At 40.0% G+C, this 21094-nt stretch overlaps 1 protein-coding gene across 1 annotated transcript; it reads left to right on the forward strand.

The window, feature by feature from the left end:
• The first annotated feature begins 2840 nt into the window (after window positions 1-2840).
• On the forward strand, window positions 2841-9920 carry LOC131242645 (probable methyltransferase PMT26). Its single transcript, XM_058241412.1, has 9 exons — window positions 2841-3046; window positions 4069-5156; window positions 5278-5427; window positions 6160-6430; window positions 6512-6622; window positions 6736-6910; window positions 7004-7276; window positions 9099-9293; window positions 9421-9920. The coding sequence occupies exons 2-9, from the start codon at window positions 4101-4103 to the stop codon at window positions 9641-9643; spliced, it is 2454 nt and encodes an 817-aa protein (XP_058097395.1). The 5' UTR covers window positions 2841-3046; window positions 4069-4100; the 3' UTR covers window positions 9644-9920.
• Window positions 9921-21094: the final 11174 nt, after the last annotated feature.

Consider the following 21094-nt stretch of genomic DNA (forward strand, 5'->3'; position numbering starts at 1 on the left):
CGTCACATGTTGGGGCACTGAGCACCTGACAAAAGTGTGGGCCCACCAACCTAGCTTTACACCGGGAGATCCAGTGTAGCTGATTTACATTAGATAATTTCTCTTGTTAGGCTGATGAGCGTGAAAATGACCTTTATTTTCGGCTGCGACTGATGCATGATAACCGTCCCATCTTAATCCATTCTGATTGGACAATCCTCACCCTTAGCTTAGAATGGTTAGGGTATATTTTGTTGCAACATCAATTAAGGAGTTCCATTAAGAAATCATTCTATCCCGTAAACTTCCACATAGAACATGGTTACGTATAAAACACTGATTGGTTAACTTTTAAAAATAACTTCTAATTTCACTTAAGAACAACTAGTAGTCTCTAAGACTTGCTTATTTCTTTTTTATGTTGGTTTGACAATTGTACATCTTGGAATCTTAAGTAGTTCACATGAGCTATACCTCAGTTTAATCAGATTATTGATTTTCAAAATCGACTTAATCATACTTATCAAAGAAAATAAATAAACTAACAGACTTAAGGGTCCACCTATGATTACAAATCACACGTATAACTCGTATGGACTTGGACTATCCATCATGCAGGCTCGACTATTGAGAGAGAGTAATTTCTCATGAGAAATAGGTCTCCTACTGTCAAGAAAGCACTTCTGATGTATTTTGGCTTCATAAGAAAAGTGACTATCGCGGTGAAATGTCCCTAACAACAACTATTTTGAAAGAGAAGTTGCAGGAATTAGCTTTCGTGGTGTTATCAAAGGCGGATTGCCGGATGGCAGTTGCTCGGCACTTATGACGATATGCGGTCCATCAGCCCACATTTAAGTATACCGGGTTTTCAATTCTCACAGGTGAGACCCTTTGGTAGGAAATCCTGACCGTTGGTACGTTGAGTCCCACTGTGATAGACAATGCCCCTAAAATCTCGGAAATGGATTGGCTACTCCCCTGCCACCAGCCAATGGCTGATGGTCGGTGCTCTGTGGGCCCCACCATGATGTATGTGTTTCATCCATGCTGTCCATCTATTTTTCTAGATCATTTTATGATATTAGACCAAAATTGAGGTATATCCCAATCTCAATTGGACCACATTACAGGAAACAGTGTTGAATGAATGTAGACCATTAAAAACTTTTTGGGGGCCATACAAGTTTTGGATAAAGATGATCTTTGTTTTTGTTTTTTTTCCCTTCATCTGGGTCTGTATGACCTAATAAATAGATTGGATGTCAAATAAACAGTACAATAGGCATTAGGAGGATTTTAACGGTGGATATCCAATCACTATTGTTTTCCTTCTCTAAAGCCTTAAAATTATCTGTAAAAATGGATGAACGGAATGGATGAAACACATACATCATGGTTGGGTCCACGGAGCACCGACCATCAGGCACGAGGCCGGTAGCAGGGGGAGTACCGAGTAGCCAATCCGTTCTCGTCTGTCGGGTAACACCTTAGAAGATGTTACCCTTAGTGTGGGGTCTACCTTGATGATCTGTCTTATATCCATGCCATCCATCTATTTTTCCGTTACATTTTAGAACTTGGTCCAAAAAATTAAGCATATCCAAATCTCAGGAGGACCACACCACAGGAAATAATGGTTATTGAATATCCACCTTTAAAAATTTCCTGGGACCCACCGTAATGTTTATTTGCCATCCAACCTATTGATAAGGTCAACAAGACCTGGACGGAGGGAAAATACAATGATCGGTTTGATCCAAACTTTTGTGGGTCACAGAAAGTTTTTGATGGTCATTCACAACTTTTTCCAGTGATATGGTCCACTTTGGACTTGGATCTATTTAAATTTTGGGATCACTTACTCAAATGAGTTTGGAAAACGGATGGACGGCGTGGATGTACGACACATTAATCAAGATAGCCCTGCACAGTAAGGGTAACACCTCATCCACTGCCATGTCCGTCACTCTCCTCCGCCAATCACTGCTTATGCTCTGGATGGGCCGAACTCCAAGCATGACACTGAAATCCCAACCTCTATTATAGGAATTTTATACGCTCGACAGGCTAGAATTGTCCAATCCGCGTCAAATTGGCGTAAGCCCGCTCATCAAGCCATGTTATATTTTGATCGGCTGGGATCTTGTACGTGGCTGCTACCTTATGTCACGGAGTGCGAAGCCGACAACCGACGCGTATTGCGTACTAGCGTATTGAGTAAACTCTGTGGGGCCATCTTGATGTATATGTCTTATCCAATCCGTCCATCCGTTTTACCACCTCATTTTAGTGCAAGACATTAGAATCGAAGCATATCAAAAGCTCATCCGACACACATCACAGGAAACAGTGGGAATTGAAACCTTAACGTTGAAAAATTCCTGGGGACCACACAAGTTTTGAATAAGATGATATTTATTTTTTCTCTTCATCCATATCTTTATGACCTTACGAAGGGGTTAGATGACAAATAAACATTACTGTGGGCCCTAGTTAATGGTGGACGTCATTATCCCCACTGTTTCTACCGTTTCCTATGGTATGATCCACTTGACCTTTAGATATGCTTCAATTTTGGATTATGCCATAAAATGAGTTGATAAAACTGATGGACGGCGTGGATAAGGAACATACATCATGGTGGGCCCCACAGAGTTTATGCAGTACTCTCTAGCGTATTGAGTTGCCCAGTCCGCAATCCGCGTCGGAAGCCGACAGCATCCTGGACTTTTTTGATAAAAAGAAAAAATGTAAGGGTAATTTCGTCATTTTGGTACTTACTTACCATTATCTTTCTTGTGCTTTGCTTCTGGTGGATTTGCGGGCGATCGACGTTTTTACTGACTGGGTGGGGTGTCTCTTTCTCTCCTTTGTTGATACGACGCGCTGGCTGTGTCCAGCTCTCTCTCTCTCTCTCTCTCTCTCTCTCTCTCTAAACCCCAGATCCACTTTCATATCTCTACCTCACCTTATAAATTCTCAAGAACTTCTCCTCGGAAAGTTAAAGGGCGGGGAAAAAAACCCTAGTTTTTCTCAGATCTGGGCGATCTCCAGCTGAAGAAAGGTATTGGCATCGTTTTAATCTTTCCTTTCTATGAATCCTTAGTTTTTATTTGAATTTGGTGCTGATTCTGTAAATTTCGCCGCACCTGATTGGTTTATTTGTGTTTTTATTCATTTTCCAGCTGAGATTTCTGGATTTATATGTATTCGATCCAGAGGTACTCTAATATGGAGTAAATGATTTGCTTCTTATGTGGAAATTTTTAATTTTCACCTGAAAATTTATGGTTTTATACGTGATGTGCCATCTCCTTTTTAATCTTGTGTTATTTTACTCGTTATGGTGTGAATGCATTCCAGATCTGGAAAGGTTCAAACTGGTGGATTTGGATTTTGTGTGAAATTCTTAAAAGTTTCCCGAAATGTTTTAGATTTTTCGGTATTTTTAGGTCGTGGTATGAATTCAATGCAGATGTGTTGAGAAGTCTTATCTTTTATTTATTTATTTATTTTATTTTATTTTATTTATAATTTTGTTTTGTTTAGAAAATAAACAAATAAGATAACCTGATTCTTCTTTGGTTTTCTCCTCATTCTCTGCTTTATTTTACTCTGCTTATTACTCTCTTGTTTGAATTTGACGTGAATTTTTTTATAGTAATTTTTGCTATTCTTTATTACTATTTTATTTGAGTAGTTTGTAATTTTACTTCGCAGATCTTGGCTGGTTGTCGTTAATGATGGATCCAATGCTTCTGTGTTATTACTGTTATTATATTTTCATTAATTTTGATCTGCTTAGATCTAAGGCTATTCTGTTATTAATATGATTCTTTCTTTTTCTATTTTATTTTGGCGGTTGTTTTTGCTCCTGCAGTAGATCGGCCACTTGTAGCCTGGATATGTGTTAACATTGTTCATGGATCTATACACACACACACACACACACACACACACACACACACACACACATGTTTTTTTTTTTTTGTTTTTGTTAGATCTGTTGAAACTGTTGGTTAACTTGAGAATGATATAGATCTGGATTTTTTTGGTATTGATTTTCTTCTTCCCTTTTATTTTCAGAGGTAATATTAAGGCTTAATTATATGTAAAAAATGGCATTTGGGAAAAACCAACGAAGTGATCCTAGGAGATCATCATCATCATCATACTGTTCAACGGTGACTATTGGAGTGTTCGTTGCCCTTTGCTTGGTTGGGGTATGGATGATGACATCATCATCCGTCGTTCCTGCTGAAAGTGTAGAAATGTCTCCAAAGGAGACCAAAACAGAGGTGAAAGAACAAGTGGTTGAGACTGAGGCTCGCCAATTTGAGGATAGCTCAGGAGATGTACCTGAAGATGCTACGAAAGGAGATGCTAACACCGATGCTCAGGATGGAACCAGTTCTGAAGAAAATCAAAGCCAAAATCTATCTGAGAAGACGACTGAAAATACTGTTGAAGAGAACCAGGAAGAGAACTCTGTAAGGGAGAGTGAGGACACAAAGAATGGTTCAGATGATACATCTAAGAATGAAAGCGGCAATGATGGGGATGGCAAGGCTGACAGTGGAGAAAATAATACGGAAGGCGGAGAGGTGAATTCGGAAAGCAAAGAAACAAATACAGAAGGTGGTGAAACAAATGAGAATGGGCATGCAGATGGTCAAGACAAGGAATCTGATGGGGAGAAGAAAGAATCAGAGGAGAGCTCAGGTGAAAAAGTGCAAGGTCAGATAGAGGAGAAGGTGGAGCAAAATCAAGGCAACGGGTCAGAACAAAATTCTGGTGAGAACAAGATCAAGGAACAAGTGAAAGGCCAGAGTTCTAATGAGGTGTTTCCTGACGTGGCGCAATCTGAGCTTCTGAATGAGACCAGCACTCAAAATGGGGTGTGGTCGACTCAAGCTGTAGAGTCGAAGAATGAGAAGGAAGTACAACAGTCATCGTCTAATGGCCAGAGTGGGTACAAATGGAAACTTTGCAATGTCACTGCTGGAGCAGATTACATCCCTTGCCTTGACAATTTGGCAGCTATTAAGAAGCTTCATAGTACTAAACACTATGAACATCGAGAGAGGCATTGTCCCGAAGAGGGCCCTACATGCCTTGTTCCTGTTCCTGAAGGATACAGACGGTCAATTGAGTGGCCCAACAGCAGGGATAAGGTATGCTATTCATGTACTTATTTCCATGCATATATGAAAAATCTCTTCCATCTGTATCCTCAGTTTTCTCAGTTTTGACCTTTTTATTATTGTTATTTTGATAACTCTGTTGTGCCTGCAGATATGGTACTTTAATGTTCCTCACACCAAGCTTGCAGTTGTGAAGGGGCACCAGAATTGGGTGAAAGTTACTGGCGAGTACCTCACTTTTCCCGGTGGTGGCACCCAATTTAAGAATGGTGCTCTGCATTATATTGACTTCATTCAGGAGGTTTTCTTGTCTAACCTTGCTATCCCTAAGTTTTCTTACTTCCATCTTGTTAGTCATTTTATTTGCTGATTTTCCACGGCATATGAATCATGTGAGATCTTTTTTTTATTTTTAAATTTATTTTTTGTTAATGCTTTGTATGACTGTTGCTGTCTGTAAATTTATCATGTCTTATTGTGATGTCATCAGCAGCTGTTTTGCATCATGTGAGATCATTTTTTTAATGCTTTTTATGACTGTTGTTGTCTGTAAATTTATCATGTCTTATTGTCATGTCATCAACAATTGTTTTGCACTTCAAAGATACATATGTCAAACTTAAAAGAGAAGAAACTGATCTTCATATGCTCAAGTGGTAAAATGCCTATGGATATGCTCATAATACAATTTAGTGTAGTTCCATTCAATTTAATCCTGATTGTGCATGTATTGCTCCACAGTGCATGCATGCATTTTTATTTTTTTCTGTTGGAAAAGTATCATTGCTTGTGCTTGCTCATACCTCACCTTTGGTCAAACAAAAATAGCAGGCTTCCTAATTTTTATTCACCAGCAGAAACATGTACACAGTGATGATTTTTCTGTGTTGCATAGTTTCTTATCCACTTTCAACTGCACTTACTGACTGCTTTAGGTTTATTATTATTATTCTTTAATCCTTGCAAGGCATTTTTGATTGGATGAATTCTAGCCTAGTATGTGTAACATGTATATGTGTAATTGTTCCTGCAGGCTTTGCCTGATATAGCTTGGGGGAGACGAAGCCGTGTGGTATTGGATGTTGGTTGTGGGGTGGCAAGTTTTGGAGGATATCTCTTCGATAGAGACGTTCTTACCATGTCCTTTGCTCCCAAGGATGAGCATGAAGCTCAAGTCCAGTTTGCACTTGAAAGGGGGATCCCGGCTATATCTGCTGTGATGGGCACCAAGAGACTTCCCTTTCCTGGCAAGGTCTTTGATATTGTTCATTGTGCACGCTGTCGGGTCCCCTGGCACATTGAAGGTAAATCCTTTTCTTTCAATTTTGTTTTAGTAGAGCATTCTCTCTCCTCTTTTTAACCCAAAATTTGTGTTGAACTTGCAGGTGGTAAACTTCTCTTGGAGTTAAATCGTGTATTGCGACCTGGGGGTTACTTTGTGTGGTCTGCTACTCCAGTTTACCGAAAAGGGCCAGAAGATGCAGGGATATGGAATGGTAGGGTTACTTCCTTGCTTATCTTTGCCTGTGTGTATGTGGGCATGAGAAAGTTCATGCTAGTTCATGCCATGGATGGTTCCTTATACTTTGTTTTTTATGGCAATTGGCAGCCATGACTGCACTGACAAAATCAATGTGCTGGGATCTGGTGACAATTAAAAATGACGAGTTGAACGAAGTGGGTGTAGCGATTTTTAAGAAGCCTTCTTCTAATGAATGCTACGAGAAAAGAACGGAGAATAACCCTCCCCTTTGCAAAGAAAATGATGATCCGAACGCTGCCTGGTATGTTCGTGCTTTATAGGGTAGATTAGATTCTTTTTCATCGGTTATTTCTCTTGGAGAGTAAAAGTTGGCGCACATGGTGTGGCTTTGTAGGAATGTTCCCTTGGAGGCATGCATGCACCGGGTTCCTGTAGGTGCAGGAGAGCGTGGGTCACAATGGCCAGAGCAATGGCCACTAAGGTTGGAGAAACCACCTTATTGGTTAGGCAATTCTCAGGTTGGAGTTTATGGCAAAGCAGCCCCTGAGGACTTCCTATCAGACTACCAGCATTGGAAGCGTGTTGTTAGCAAGTCATATATGAATGGGATGGGAATCAACTGGTCTACAGTGAGGAATGTCATGGACATGAGATCTGTCTATGGAGGGTAAGCAGAGAAATCTTTCTATCCTAGTATAGTGATATTGGGCTGTGTTAGCTCTTATTTTCTTGATATATGATATTTGGAAATTAAGCATGCATTAGGTGGTTTAATATTTATGTCGTATGCGAACATTTAGACATGGGGCATGAGATTTGGTTATTATTTTGGAATTTGGATAAATTGGGGGGCTGAAGCTGCTGTTCTGTTAGTTTAGCTTCACATTTCTCTGAGTTCTCTCAGTCAACTGAAACTCTTTCATCATTATTATTTTCTGTTGCAAAATGATACATCCATAATAAATGACCATATTGGTGTTCATCACTGATCTTTGTAACATTTTTTATTATTCTCTGAGTCCTTAATTAATTTTCATGTTATTGTAAACATGAATCTGAAATTCATGTTCTTGCATGTTTTGTGATACATAAATGGCTTCCCAATGTTATTTAGGCCATTTGGCTGCCACTTAAAAAATAATTTCATCCCATTTTAGTCAACGGTAGTTTATGCATTAGAGATCATAGTTTGTATGAATTATGGGTTATCAAGGTTCAAGATTATTAACCCTTACCAAAATCTCTAATACACAATCACTGTTAACCAAAATGAGATGAATTCATTTTTAAGTGGCAACCAAACAGGGCCTTAGGCTTTCTGTGTTGTGCAAATCTGAAAGGATTGGAATTTTTGGCAGTTTTTGACAGTGAGGACCATGGCTACACATCAGCATATTGTCTTTTTTTGGAGAAAAGTGTCTGCTTTTTGCAATGGTTTTCATTACAGCACGGTGCCAGGACAAAACGATAGGCAGGACCCTTCTTGCAACAAGACTGTATAAACTGTTGACACGGAACCATGGCCCCACTGCCAGAAACCATCAATAATTCAAGCCCTTTTGTATTTGTGCAATGCTAACAGGATATATAGGAGGTACACAAATTACAACTTGAGACACCACTGGCTCTTCAGTCTGTTACATTTTTTTTTAAAAAAAACTGAGAGGATCTCTGTTTCCTCCTTAAGACTACCATATCTTGAACATTCGTGGGATAGTAGCTTTATAGGAACTTATTCCCTATGGTGATGAATGATGATTCTTTTCGAGGGGATAATGCATAAACGACCTCCTTTTGGGTTTACCTGAATTTCTTAGAGTTGAGTAGGCTTGAAGTGTGTACCATGTATGGATCTCTCTTCTCCTTTCGAAGAGTACACATGGGATTATGGGAAGGGCCCCTGTCTTTCTTTGAGGAGCACATGGATTTAGATTAGTTACCTGTTTCTTCTCCTGCGTTGATGTGGAAATGACACATTTCCTCGTGTTTTGAACATGGTATGCACTGTTTACACACATGTTTGTTTGAGTATGCATTTCATATCAATGTAGAATCTGGAAGCACGTCCCCTCCCTTTGAGTGGGGTAGTTACTCTTGACTTGAGTCTTGACATACACATTTTCCTTTGAGAAGGAACACATTGCTTGGACTCTCTCATCATCCACAACAATGGCATGGCATTGATTGTAGATGTTTCTGCTTCACAGGTGGGTCCCACTGCAAATGCTCTTTCACCCACTGCAATTGCATGATATCCATGGACTGTTGTTATTGAGCTAAATGTTCGGGATCCCTGGACTTGATGATGCCTCACCTAGTTCAATTCAATAAGAATGAAATGTAATTCTATAATGATGTGGAGTACGTGACATCTGTGAAATGTTCTATTTACTGTGTCTTGTTCTGATTATATCTATAAAGACAATCTAGGATTTCTAATGTTTCTTTCGTCTTTATCCTAACTGTGCTTTTCCATGGCTACTTCACAGTTTTGCTGCAGCCTTGAGAGACATGAAGGTGTGGGTCATGAACATAGTCTCAATTGATTCAGCAGACACGCTTCCCATAATTTTTGAACGGGGTCTGTTTGGGATGTACCATGACTGGTGTGAGTCATTCAGCACATATCCTAGAACATATGACCTTCTCCATGCAGATCATCTCTTCTCCAAAGTCAAGCAGAGGTTTGTGTTTGTCATTGGGATCCTTGGCATAAATTGCATCTAGTCGAAGCTAAGCTTTTCAAGTACTCAATTGTATTTTTGGGCAAATACATGATAGTTTTGGCAATGTTTTCTCTCCCTGCTACAGGTGTAACTTAGTGGCTGTGATTGCTGAAGTCGATCGGATACTGAGACCGGAAGGAAAGCTGATTGTACGCGACAGTGTTGATGTCATCAGCGAGGTAGAAAACATGGCGAGATCAATGCAGTGGGAGATCCGCCTGACTTACTCCAAGGACAAGGAAGGGTTGCTGTGTGTGCAGAAGACCATGTGGCGGCCGCAAGAGGTAGAGACAAGCATGTCGTCCTAGGCCTAGTTTCCGCACATTCCGATGCCTATGCAAAAGCTTAGGCTACTCTGTTGTTCTGTTGGCGAGTTTAGTTTCAGGTAATACTGTGAGTGCTCTCCTGCCTGTCCATGTATTATTTCTGTTATGTTGTTCATTTCACTGCTTTACCTCTTTCTTAATCTTCATTTCCTTTATCAAAAATGTATTTCTTGAGAGGGGATGGGGGGCCTGAATTTTGTTTGTAAAATCATATATAGATGCATTCTTAGACTAATGGGAAATCCATCAATTCTTGCAAGTGTAGAATCCATATCATGGCCTTTGTTTCCCTTGCGAAACTCTGTCATATTTAGGGAGGTTCCTTGCTACATGCATCTGTTAAGTGTTATGTCTTATGTGAATGCTGCTCCATGGTGGGCCACCAACATGATATCAGCTATTTGTTTGGGTGTGGGTCGTCCTGCTGTGAACCACCATTCAGGAGCTGTTGCGCTCAGCAGGGTAACGTATTGGACATGTTTGCTCTTCAAGTATACACATTAGTTCCTTCTGTCATCATCCCATTAAATTAGAATGTCCATCACTTTTTTTCTTTTCTTTTTGGTCTTACTTGTCCATGACTAGATGTGGGTACAAACTGCGAATATGTACCATATCTGAACTGATCATCAGTGGGTCTTTCTTGTCCATGACTGGATGTGGGTACAAATTGCGAACATGTACCATATCTGAACTGATCATCAGTGGGTCATATCTGAAAAATCTGTATCAATTAGAGGATCCTAGGGGCCTCACAAATCGATTTAAAACTCATTCTGTTGTGTCCACAGGTCATTGTTTGTTGGCCAGGTAGTGAACACGCGCAATGCTAGCGCAGCCCACCTGCTTTTTGGGTGGGTTGATATTTGGAGCATAATACTTCCACAGCAAGGAATGGCATGTGCATGGTTTGAATTTTGTACGTGTTACCAGTTGAGTTATATGATACTCAGGCTGTGTATGATGCTTGATGCTCGGTCACTCATAAATTACCTCAAGTTGAACTGGTTAAATTGTCGAACCCACTGTCACTTGTTAGGTGGGATGAGGTTTAGATGATGATGATGACTACCCCTAATTCAGAGCCCAATATTATATTGTTTGAATAATCCTAACCTCAGATTCATGAACTTGATTGTGAGAACAGGACCTCAGATATTTTTTATTTTTTCAACTGTCCATTAAATGCCAACCACCAATCGGACATCTATCAAATGAATGTAATTTTTGGTTCATCATACATCTAAGCTATAAGTTGGACAGTTAGATTTGAATTACTTGTATGCAGACCATGGAATTTTTGAGTAACTTCTTAAAGTGAATGCCTGTCATCCATCGCACCCTGGCAGGGTATTAAAGTTCTTGTCTTACCAAATAACATCTGTGTAGGATGGAGGAAAAAAAAAAAGCGTTTCTGCCAACAGTAATCCCATCCAAGTTATGGCAAACCTGTTTGATTCGATGTATCGACATCTCATGTCTTCCCCTGCGAAGAGACTAAAGCTCTAGCATCATCCTACAGGTGGAAAATGAATCACCTCAATTTTTTAAATTGTTCAAAACTAACATAGGAGTCTAACCCAAGCATTAGATGTGTATGCTCAGCAACAACCTTGCAGTATTGCCCTAAATATGAGGCCCATTGTAGCAACAACACGGAAAAAAAAATGAACTAGCTGACTACAGTGGGAAGAGCACATCCTTGGGATGTGAAGGACCCCAATCCTTGCTCATTTAACTAAAATTGACCAAGTTACATGAAAGAGGATTTGTCTCATTTGCTGTGAGAGGCGTAGCTGGACCGCTTCGAACTCCAAAGAAAATCTCAAACTCCACGTAGCTACGGCTAGCATGCATTGGTACTGCATCGCCACGACGGCTGAAGGCTGATTACGACATAATCAGTTCTACGGGAGGTGTAGCTAACCTCGTCCTTGTCCGGTAACCATTCTGAGTGGGGTAAGAGTAGCCATGAGATATCGAGATCTGAATCCTCTCAGATTGGAAGATGTAAACTAGGGGTGCACACAGGTCGGTTCGGTCCGATTCTGGGGTAAAACTAGAACTGAACCATTCCCAACGGTTCTAGGATATTTGGAACCGGAACTGGACCGTTAGTACCCTAGAACTGAACCAGAATCGGACCGTTAAAACTGGTTCGGTTCTGGATCGGTTCCACTGTTCTGAACTTTTTATAATCCAGCTCAATTGCATGTTTTATTTTATAATCTAGCTCATGTTCATTTGTGTTGTGATCCATTTGATAAATTGTTTAAATATTGTATTAGGTGTGCAAAAATACATTTATGAAAACAATCAAATAATGCATTGTAAACCATAAATCATGAGTCAAATATAGAAACAATCAAAGGGTTCCTGGTTCGGTTCTAAGTTCGGTTCTAAGTTTGGTTCCATTGTTCGGTTTAGTAGTTTGGATCCACGGTTTGGTTCTACGGATTGGTTCACAGTTCGGTTCGGTTCTATATACCCTCAAACCGAGAACCGAACCGATGTAATCGGTTCTTTGATTTTTGAAACTAGAATCGAAACCAGTGCACTCAGAACTGGACCAAATCGGACCGTTTGGTCAGTTCCGATTTGGTTCTACGGGTTCGATGTGCACCCCCTAATGTAAACCCCTCCATATGGTGGCTACAGATATATCATGAAGAGAAAATACACCGTCTGTTATTCAACGGATAAAGGATAAACATTGAAAGGTTTTAGAATCATTCATCCTGCCAGATTTGCAGGGTGTCTCCCATCCCCGATGGACCCATTAAATCATCGGTTCTGATTACCGAACTACAGGCCCCACGTGTGGACGGAGTGAAGTGTTTGTCATACGTGGGCTGGTGACATAGGAGGGACGTGATGACGTTGATCAGGGGATAAGTACTCTGAATCCACGGTTATCTTTGGGCTCCTTGCAAAGATTCCCTAAACATACGGGAGATGAAAATAGAAATAATTTTTAATAAATTTAAAATAAATTAATTGATGATAAAAAACAAAAAAAAAAAAAACAATATTACAATCATTTAAATAGTGAACTCAAATGTAGGATGGAGTTTTAGACTCAAACACCCTAAAAACGTGACTTACTATTTATAGACAGCCACCATTCCTACTAGACTTCATGATATTTGGCCTAAAATAGTTAGTGTTCAATTTAGCTTATTCTCGTCATTTTTCTAAGCACTTTTCATATTAAGCAACAAATCGAAGATAGTAAGTTATAATCAAATTAAGACTTACTATTTACAGTAAAAGCAAAAATAAAATGGACTTTTGACCGTCAATCTTATGGAATCTTGCAAATCTGGCTTGGGCAACCCCGCGTAGTGGGGTTGGTTGGCTAAAGTAGTTTCTCCTGCCCAAAATCATATATGATATGTCCAAAAACTCCTTCCGGCTTGTGAGACAGTTTTAAGGTTCTGACGGTCCTGATCATTTCTGCCTCCGATCAGGCCTTCTCTAGTCCATCTTTGCCATGAAAGTGTCCGTGATCCACTCTACGTCAGTTGGAGAGGGGACTAGAACCCTTTTAGAGGTTTGCTACTATCCTGCATTCTTGTGGGACGTTGAGAATAGCCATTGGATCTGGGTCACGATCCAAATTGTTCATATGATGGGCCTCGGCACAGATGGATGTGACCCAAAAGAAACTCTCTGATTTGGTTAGTTTAACTCTTTGATAATTTGGTTAGTTTTACGTTAACTATTTGATATTTAGATTTTTGAAGAAACGGGCATCCACTTCAGGTGAATAGTTTGGATCAACTAGCATGAACCAGATCAAATGACTGTAGTCCCCCACTTATTTTGTAACAATATCTAATGGAAACCCTCTGGGATGTCAATATGGCATGCTAGTCTATCAGGCTTCAGGCCTTGCCCACTTTGGGCTGGGCTTTGACTGAATACTACCCGCAACGGCTAGTCCCAGGCCTATAACTTAAACCTATTTAATCATGCATGAATGGGCTCGCGTGACGACTTGCACGAAATGCCAGTGTCGAAGCTCAGGTTCAGGCCATCTCTAATCACCACAGACTGGGCACGAGGTTGTTCGTTTCAGCCTGTCACGGGCCTCGGCTGGGCTCAGATCTAGGATTTACTACAAGCTCGAGCTTGGACAGACCTCGGCGGGACAGATGAGGGAACTTCACCCTACTCAACTAATTACCCTTGACTTTCATTTGGAATCCTTCTCGTGTCCTTTTAGTTTTAGGGGCTGTTTCGAGCAAGGGTTTGAGAAATTTATGGATTTAAATCTCCCCATCTGGATTTTTTTTTTTTCCCCTTGGGATTTTATTTAGATTCGTAGAAAGAAAATGATACATTATTTCCTATGAAATTAACTTTTCATTGCTCGTCAGCCCTAATACTTTCTATCTTTATCGAAAAACAAACATTATTGTTGCTCCTAAGAAAAGTATTTTCCTATTATTTAATGAAAATTAGTTTCTTAACCCCTGAACTAAAATGTGTCGCTATCTATTTTCAATTGCTTCACATGTGCCATATCAACCATTGTTCATCTCTCCTTATGCACCCACACGTGCCACTATGCCACATATGTCACCATCCATCTTCTCTTAGACCCTTTGTGCAAAGCATGTTATGTATATTAATATGTCACATGTGTTACAATTCATCTTCTCTTGCACCCACATGTACTAATATGCCATATGTACCACCTTTCTTTTGTTTTGCTATACATGTGCGAAATGCCCCACTCACACTAATGTGCCACACGTGATTTGTCCATATTCAATTGCTCCAAATATGCCAATGTGCATATGTTCTGCCCACACATTGGTGGATTTTTCAAATTCACACTTTCATAAATTCACAGATTCAAGATAAATTCAATTTTTTGAAAAAATTAAAGACTTCACCAATTCTCAAAATGAGACTCATTAAAGAGAAAAAAAAAAAAAAAAACTCATGTACAACCATTCGTAACAAGTGCTCCTCAAATTCATGAATTTGAGAATTTCACTTCCAAACGGCATACTTCGGAATTCGTCAAGTCCAAATCCAATGTAAATCCATTTCAAATGGCCTGTTTAACCAACACAAATAGTTTAGCACATACACACACATACACAAATCAATAGGTCTTATAATATTTTCTAACGTATGAGATTTATTTGAAACATTAATGGGGTCCACCAATGAACAATCTGGATCAAGGGAAGATGGGGTACACCAATTTGACATCTGATCGAAAAAGTGAGGCTATGATTGGCTTAATATTATATATTTCCTTAACCATTTATTAATCAATGTGGTGGTCCACCACTTTAAGAGGGGCACAAAAAGTGGCCAAAACAACTCATCGTGTCCAAAACAAGTGGACAGAGATGCACATCTTTACCCGACATTCTTCAATATCTACCGATTTAAAAGGCATCATAATCCCCCACTTCACTGCATTGAATCATCTTCTCTTCTTACACAAGTCTGACATCAAATCTCAAGAATTTCTAGAGATTCTCACTGCATACATGGAAAAGAACTTTCATACTCGGGCAGTGTGACGGATGATACACAGTCTCTTAGAAATTACTTAGAAGTTGCATACGTGGCATGCAAATCATCCCAAGTTAAACTGTCCAACTTATGGGTCCCAGTTTAGATGTATCGGGAACCAATAATTACTCCTGTTTGATTACCTGACCATCCGATTGTTGGAAATCTTATTGGACGGTGAGAGATGAAAATATCCAACGGTAATGTTTAAACTTTTCTGTGTCCATGAATCAGAGGATAGGATAGTTCACATAATCTGAGTGTAGGAATATGACTTACTGACTGTGGCTTCCACAATTTAGTCAGTTTACTTTGATGCAGTACATGCCACGTGTACAAGTTTGGAGTTCCGGCACGTCAAGGGTCGTAGTCTACCAGAGTATCAAATAGCTCCCTTATATCCATTTTTAATTGGGAAGGAGGAACTATATGATTAATGCCCGCATCCTTGCACATTATACACAGGCCTTTATTTGTAAAGAGTGGGGTCCACCGTTCGATAATCGGAACCATTAATATTGCTGTGTTCCACTGTTGATGGACTATACCTAAAAATCCTCCTTGATAGGATGATATTATTAATTTCATTTGTGGCATATAGATTAATAGACGGTTAAGATGATCTCTGGAAATGTACAATCTGGGAGATTTTTTGGGGCATTTTATATCCGCGGTGTGACTCAATGGAACAGTCTGGATTACAAAACCATGGGCCCCACTTGACAGATTAAAAAACCCATGTACATTGGGTGAAGACGTGGGCAATGCATCATAAAAATTCCTCTTTAATTAATAAAAGAAATGCCCCATGCCCCCATCGCTCTGATTGCATTGTAAAATAACAAACCATTGAGTTGCTTTGTGACAGTCCAAATAAAATTCATTCCACTGAAACTTAGAGCATGTATATTATCATCCAATCAGTGCAATTTCTTCATGGTGGTCCACAAGGACCATGCCACACCAAACGGACAGTCCAAATCGATCGACCCACATCTTCAAACTGAACCCAATGCATTTCATTTAATGTACTATTGCAATTTTCAACTACAAATCAATCTCTTTTAATCTTTGTTAATCTCTACTTACTGTTTTCACAGTGAATTTTCTCACATTTTCCAAAACAAAATCAACAATTTTCATAATCCAAATATAAAAAAATTTAAAATCCAAACAATCAAGTCCGAGAGCACTGATTAGACCAGCGAACGGCGCTGGCAGTTGAATAACCAAATTCCCCTTAATCAAAATAATCTAATCCTAATACAATATAAGCCTCTTGTCTGCCACTTTGAACAGTGACAGACTCTTTCCCTTTGAAAAACAAGTTGGCAGCTTTCATATGCCCAATCTATCTGCCCATACCACCACATTCTCAAATGCCTATGTAAGGCATTGTCAGAAATTAAAGAGAGAGAGAGAGAGAGAGAGAGAGAGAGACTTTGTGTTGTATCAATCTTCAAACACTAGAGAAGGAGAATGGTGTGGTTATGCTGGCAAAGGGGTGTTCTCTTAGTCCTCATCACATTTTTTGTTCTTTCGGAGGCCACGTCGCGGTCACCATACGAATACTGGGGCCAAATGCTGCCTAAGCTTCTTCCTTCGCCTCCTTCCGCTCCATCCAAAGGCACGAATTCGGTGTCCACATCGTCTTCAAAGAGCTTGAAAGTTGAGCGGCGGTTCCCTTCGTGGCGAGGTTGAATTCCATGGATGGTTCATGTGCCACTTACTGTAGATAATGTCTAACTATCAGTTCTCTCTGATGATGGGCTATTTCTTTGTAGTCTTCTTGTTATTATGATTATGGTTGTAATGAAACCCGGGCGGAGAGTTTGGAAATTATTGGCTTTTTTTGTAATCTAATCACGGATAATTGAAATGTATACAAATGTATTCTTTTAGGGCATTTGAGTTGGGCTTGAGAAGAGGAAAAAAAAAAAAACATGAATAACTATTGCAGTTGTTTATTTGTTTATTTTTCATTAATTAGGATTAAGTTCTGATGGTCTCTTGGATGTGAGCCAGGTTTACAACAATGGGTCAGTTCCAACCATTGGTGTACATGTGATTGGATCGTTGAATATCTACACCTCCTGGTATATGGGCCGCATTGGGGATGGGTTACTTCCCAAAAATCATATCAATCAGATGAAACTATGAATACTGGATCAAGAGACTTTAATCAGTACCCTTTAACCATTTTGGTAATTAACAGTCTGGCTCTGATCCGTGCGATATTCGGGCTGTAGCTCATTAATAGTGGGGTACACCAAACAAAAAAAGTGTCACTCATCCTGCCATTACAACTAAATGAACGGCGTTGATGGGTTCTTGACATGATTCCTTGTATCAAAACTTTAGATCAAAACTCAGACGTTCACGTCAAATTCCCTATAGTGGGCCACCTATCGGAAGAGCCAAAGTAACCATTGAAGTTTATATCTACTGACCCATCATCATAGCAGTGCACTGCACTGCTATATTCAATGGTAAAAAAATGTTTTGGAGAAAGGTCCGGGGATATGTTCACAATCCAATGGCTAGAAATGCTGAGGAAATGTTAGCGTATGTTGGAAAGGACACGTGCTTTTTACAAAATCATAGTTAACAAGATGATGAGACCTAGAGTAGTTGGTACGAATTTAAAAGCAAATCATGCAGTTGATCAAGCAACCGGTATTCATCCATGAACTTGATCAGGCTACTGATAGTCATCGAAGAGGTTGATCAAGTGGCTGATAACTATTCAGGAGGTCGATCAAGCGACCAATAATTATATAGAATGCAAACTAAGTGGCCGATGGTCATATATGAGCTCGATCGAGTGGCCAAGTAAAATATGGTTCAGTTAGCAAGGAAGCTTGAATTAGTTACTCAGATAGGTTGCAAGGAAGTCTCCGGAAGATTGTATAGTGATGAATGATTGTAACAATTATTATAACTTGAGAAGTATCCAAAAAACCTAGTATTGAGTAGTTATGGCAACCATCAGAACATGGAAAGAATTTAGATGGTTGGATTGATGCTATAAATAATAGAGGGATTCAGCAAGAAAATTTCATCTCATGCCAACTCAATCAAATCAAATCAATCTTTCGATTATCCTTTCAATTACCAGTCAATTACAATTCCTAGTGTAATCATTTTACTTTTCCTTCAAAGTATATTATATTTCTTAGTGTAATTCTTCACTTTCAGCTTATTGTTTACATTCCATAGTATAATCCGTAGTGTTAATCAAGTAATTGCTAACTTTAGCTGTAGTTTTAGTCTACACTCATACGCTGGATGCTGGATTCAGTTCTGTATTAGAAGAGGTGTTTTGCAATTGTTCTTCATGATTGACTGTAAAATCCATTTCTCACTTTTCTTTTATCTGCATAGAAAAGTCCTTTCATACGAAAGACAAATGTGTAACATATCGTCAGAAGATGAACTCTACCTTCTGAATATCACTTTATCCTATTTTATACATTGAGCTAGTGGCTGAATGGATAGCTAATCTCATCAAGTGTTAGTCATACACTATGTGTTTGCCTGTCTTAGTGCTTGTGGTCATAGTTGTTTGGCTTGAATTGAGCTGCAATTTCAATTTTGGCACGATGTCATTCTAATGGTCGAAAATCAAAACCAGTTGCAACAATGTGGTCACCTTTTCTTCAAAGTGCTTTAATTGTCATTTTCCATAGCCAATCAACAACCTGGACCTAGCATCCATTCCATGCCACCATTGGCAGGCCATGGTGTAAAAAATCACACCGATGGGACCACCTTAACCCTTTGAATATTGGTCATTTGTAATAACCATGGATTTTTTACTAGCTATAAATGGGATGGTTAGCATCACCCAAAGTTAGAGGTATACACGAGTTGATCTAAGCATAGCTCGGCTCGGCTCGGCTCGGCTCGGCTCGGTTACTAGCTGACCTCAGCTTGAACTCGGCTCGAGTTGGTCCTCGAGCGTGACTGGGCAGCTCAGCTCGGTTCGGTCAGTAGCTCGGGTTAGTTCGAGCAAGTTCACGTTCGTCTGTGCAGCATTTTCACAAACACATGGACTGCATTTTCAAAATCTCACTTTATATAAAACACCAGCAGCAGTTCTACAGGTATTTCATCAAGTACCTTGTAAGCAACATCAAAATTAAGAAAAAAAGAGTATTTGTTTGATGAAACATACCTTTGTTGCCACTAGCCGACACTTCGTTGAGTTATTTCATACTTGGTGAGCAACATCAATATCGAAGTAACCGAGTCACCGAATTGGTTCGAACTGAGTTCAATTTGAGTTGGGTTCAATCCGAGTCAAGTCGAGCTCAGGCAAGCTTGAACTTGGTTCGAAACTTTTTCGAGCTCAAAAAATCAGCTCAACTCAGCTCAAACTCAATTTTGAACCGAGTTGAATCAAGCTTTTTCCAGTCAAGTCTAGCGAGCTAACCGAGCTAACTCGGTTGATGTACAGCCATACCCAAAGTGCTTCCTTAGGTTAATAGGGAATCCAGAGTGGGGCCTGTTGAATAGATTTTTGAAGGTTATGATTGGACCTATTCTTTTTTTTTTTTCTCTTTCATTATTGTCAGTAGTTGTGCGGAGGAATGGATTGTCTGGATCGTGATTAGCAAACGTACCTGTTCCCATGTGAGCAGCCAAGGGCAACATGAGGGGCGCAAATGAGATAGACGGATTGGATGTCATTCCACTCCAAAAAATGCGGGCCTACCCAAGGCAAAGTTGGGATGGGAACATCCACCGTTGAAATCTTCTTAAATATGTATGGGTCCACTATGATGTTTATATGCCATCCAATCCACCCATCTGAAGTGCCCCACCAGGCTGAAGAGACTGCCCAAAAAATACGACATTTCAAAACTCATGTGAGCCACATTGCGTTACTTTAGAGGTTTTAGTCATGATTTTACTTACCCCGTTCCCCTTGGTTTGGCCCACCTCAGTGTTGGGATGAGGATTGCATGCTGACCCCAATAGCTGATGTCAGGACTCCGTGGGGCCCACCGTAATGTACATGTTTCACACCGTCCATCCATTTTGGCACATCATTTGATAGTACAGGCCAAAAAAATGAGTCGGATCCAAGGCTCAAGTGGACCACATCACAGGAAGCAACGGTGACGATGACAACCACCGTTGAAACCTTCCTAAGGCTCACCGTGATGGTTAATCACCATCCAACTTGTTCATAAGGTCACGTAGACAAATATCAGCTTGATCCAAAACTTCTGTAGGCTCCATATAGGCATCAGGGGGGAACTTCTAAGATGAGCTTGCAGAACTGATGGACGGAGTGGATGTCCCACAGACATCGAGGTGAGCCCCACATAGCTTCTGCCTACGGGAACTTCCTGTTGGCGAGGTGATAAAAGGCAATTCGCGTCCTCTTTTAAGTGTGGTGCATATGATGGCCTACACTCCTGTTATAATTCCCCACCAACCACTTTTTTAAAATGGTGGTGATTGGCCTTCTTTCATATGCGATACTCATGTACAACTGTCCAAACCATCCAAATTATCAGCTCATTGTGGATAGGGAATATCTCTAAAATCACACCCATCCAATCGATGGCTATCAAATGAATGGTTAAAACTAAAATAGTGTGGGCCAAATTCAAAAGGGAAAATCAGATTAATCTATGCTCTATCTACAACTGGTCTAGAGATTTGGACCGTGTGGGCCAGTCATTCAATCATATCATGTCCACTATGAAGGGTCACCAACATTTCTGAATGGTGCTAGGCTATCAGAGGAGTCTTGCCTGCATTTCTTCAGCACATATAACCACAGTAGCTACCAATGCGGATCGGTGTGACCCCTGACTGTGGGGCTAACGGTGATGTATTTTCCTTAAATCCACACCGTCCAGCCATTTTGATAGCTCA

Source organism: Magnolia sinica, chromosome 4 (assembly GCF_029962835.1).
Source record: "Magnolia sinica isolate HGM2019 chromosome 4, MsV1, whole genome shotgun sequence".
Classification (NCBI taxonomy): domain Eukaryota; kingdom Viridiplantae; phylum Streptophyta; class Magnoliopsida; order Magnoliales; family Magnoliaceae; genus Magnolia; species Magnolia sinica.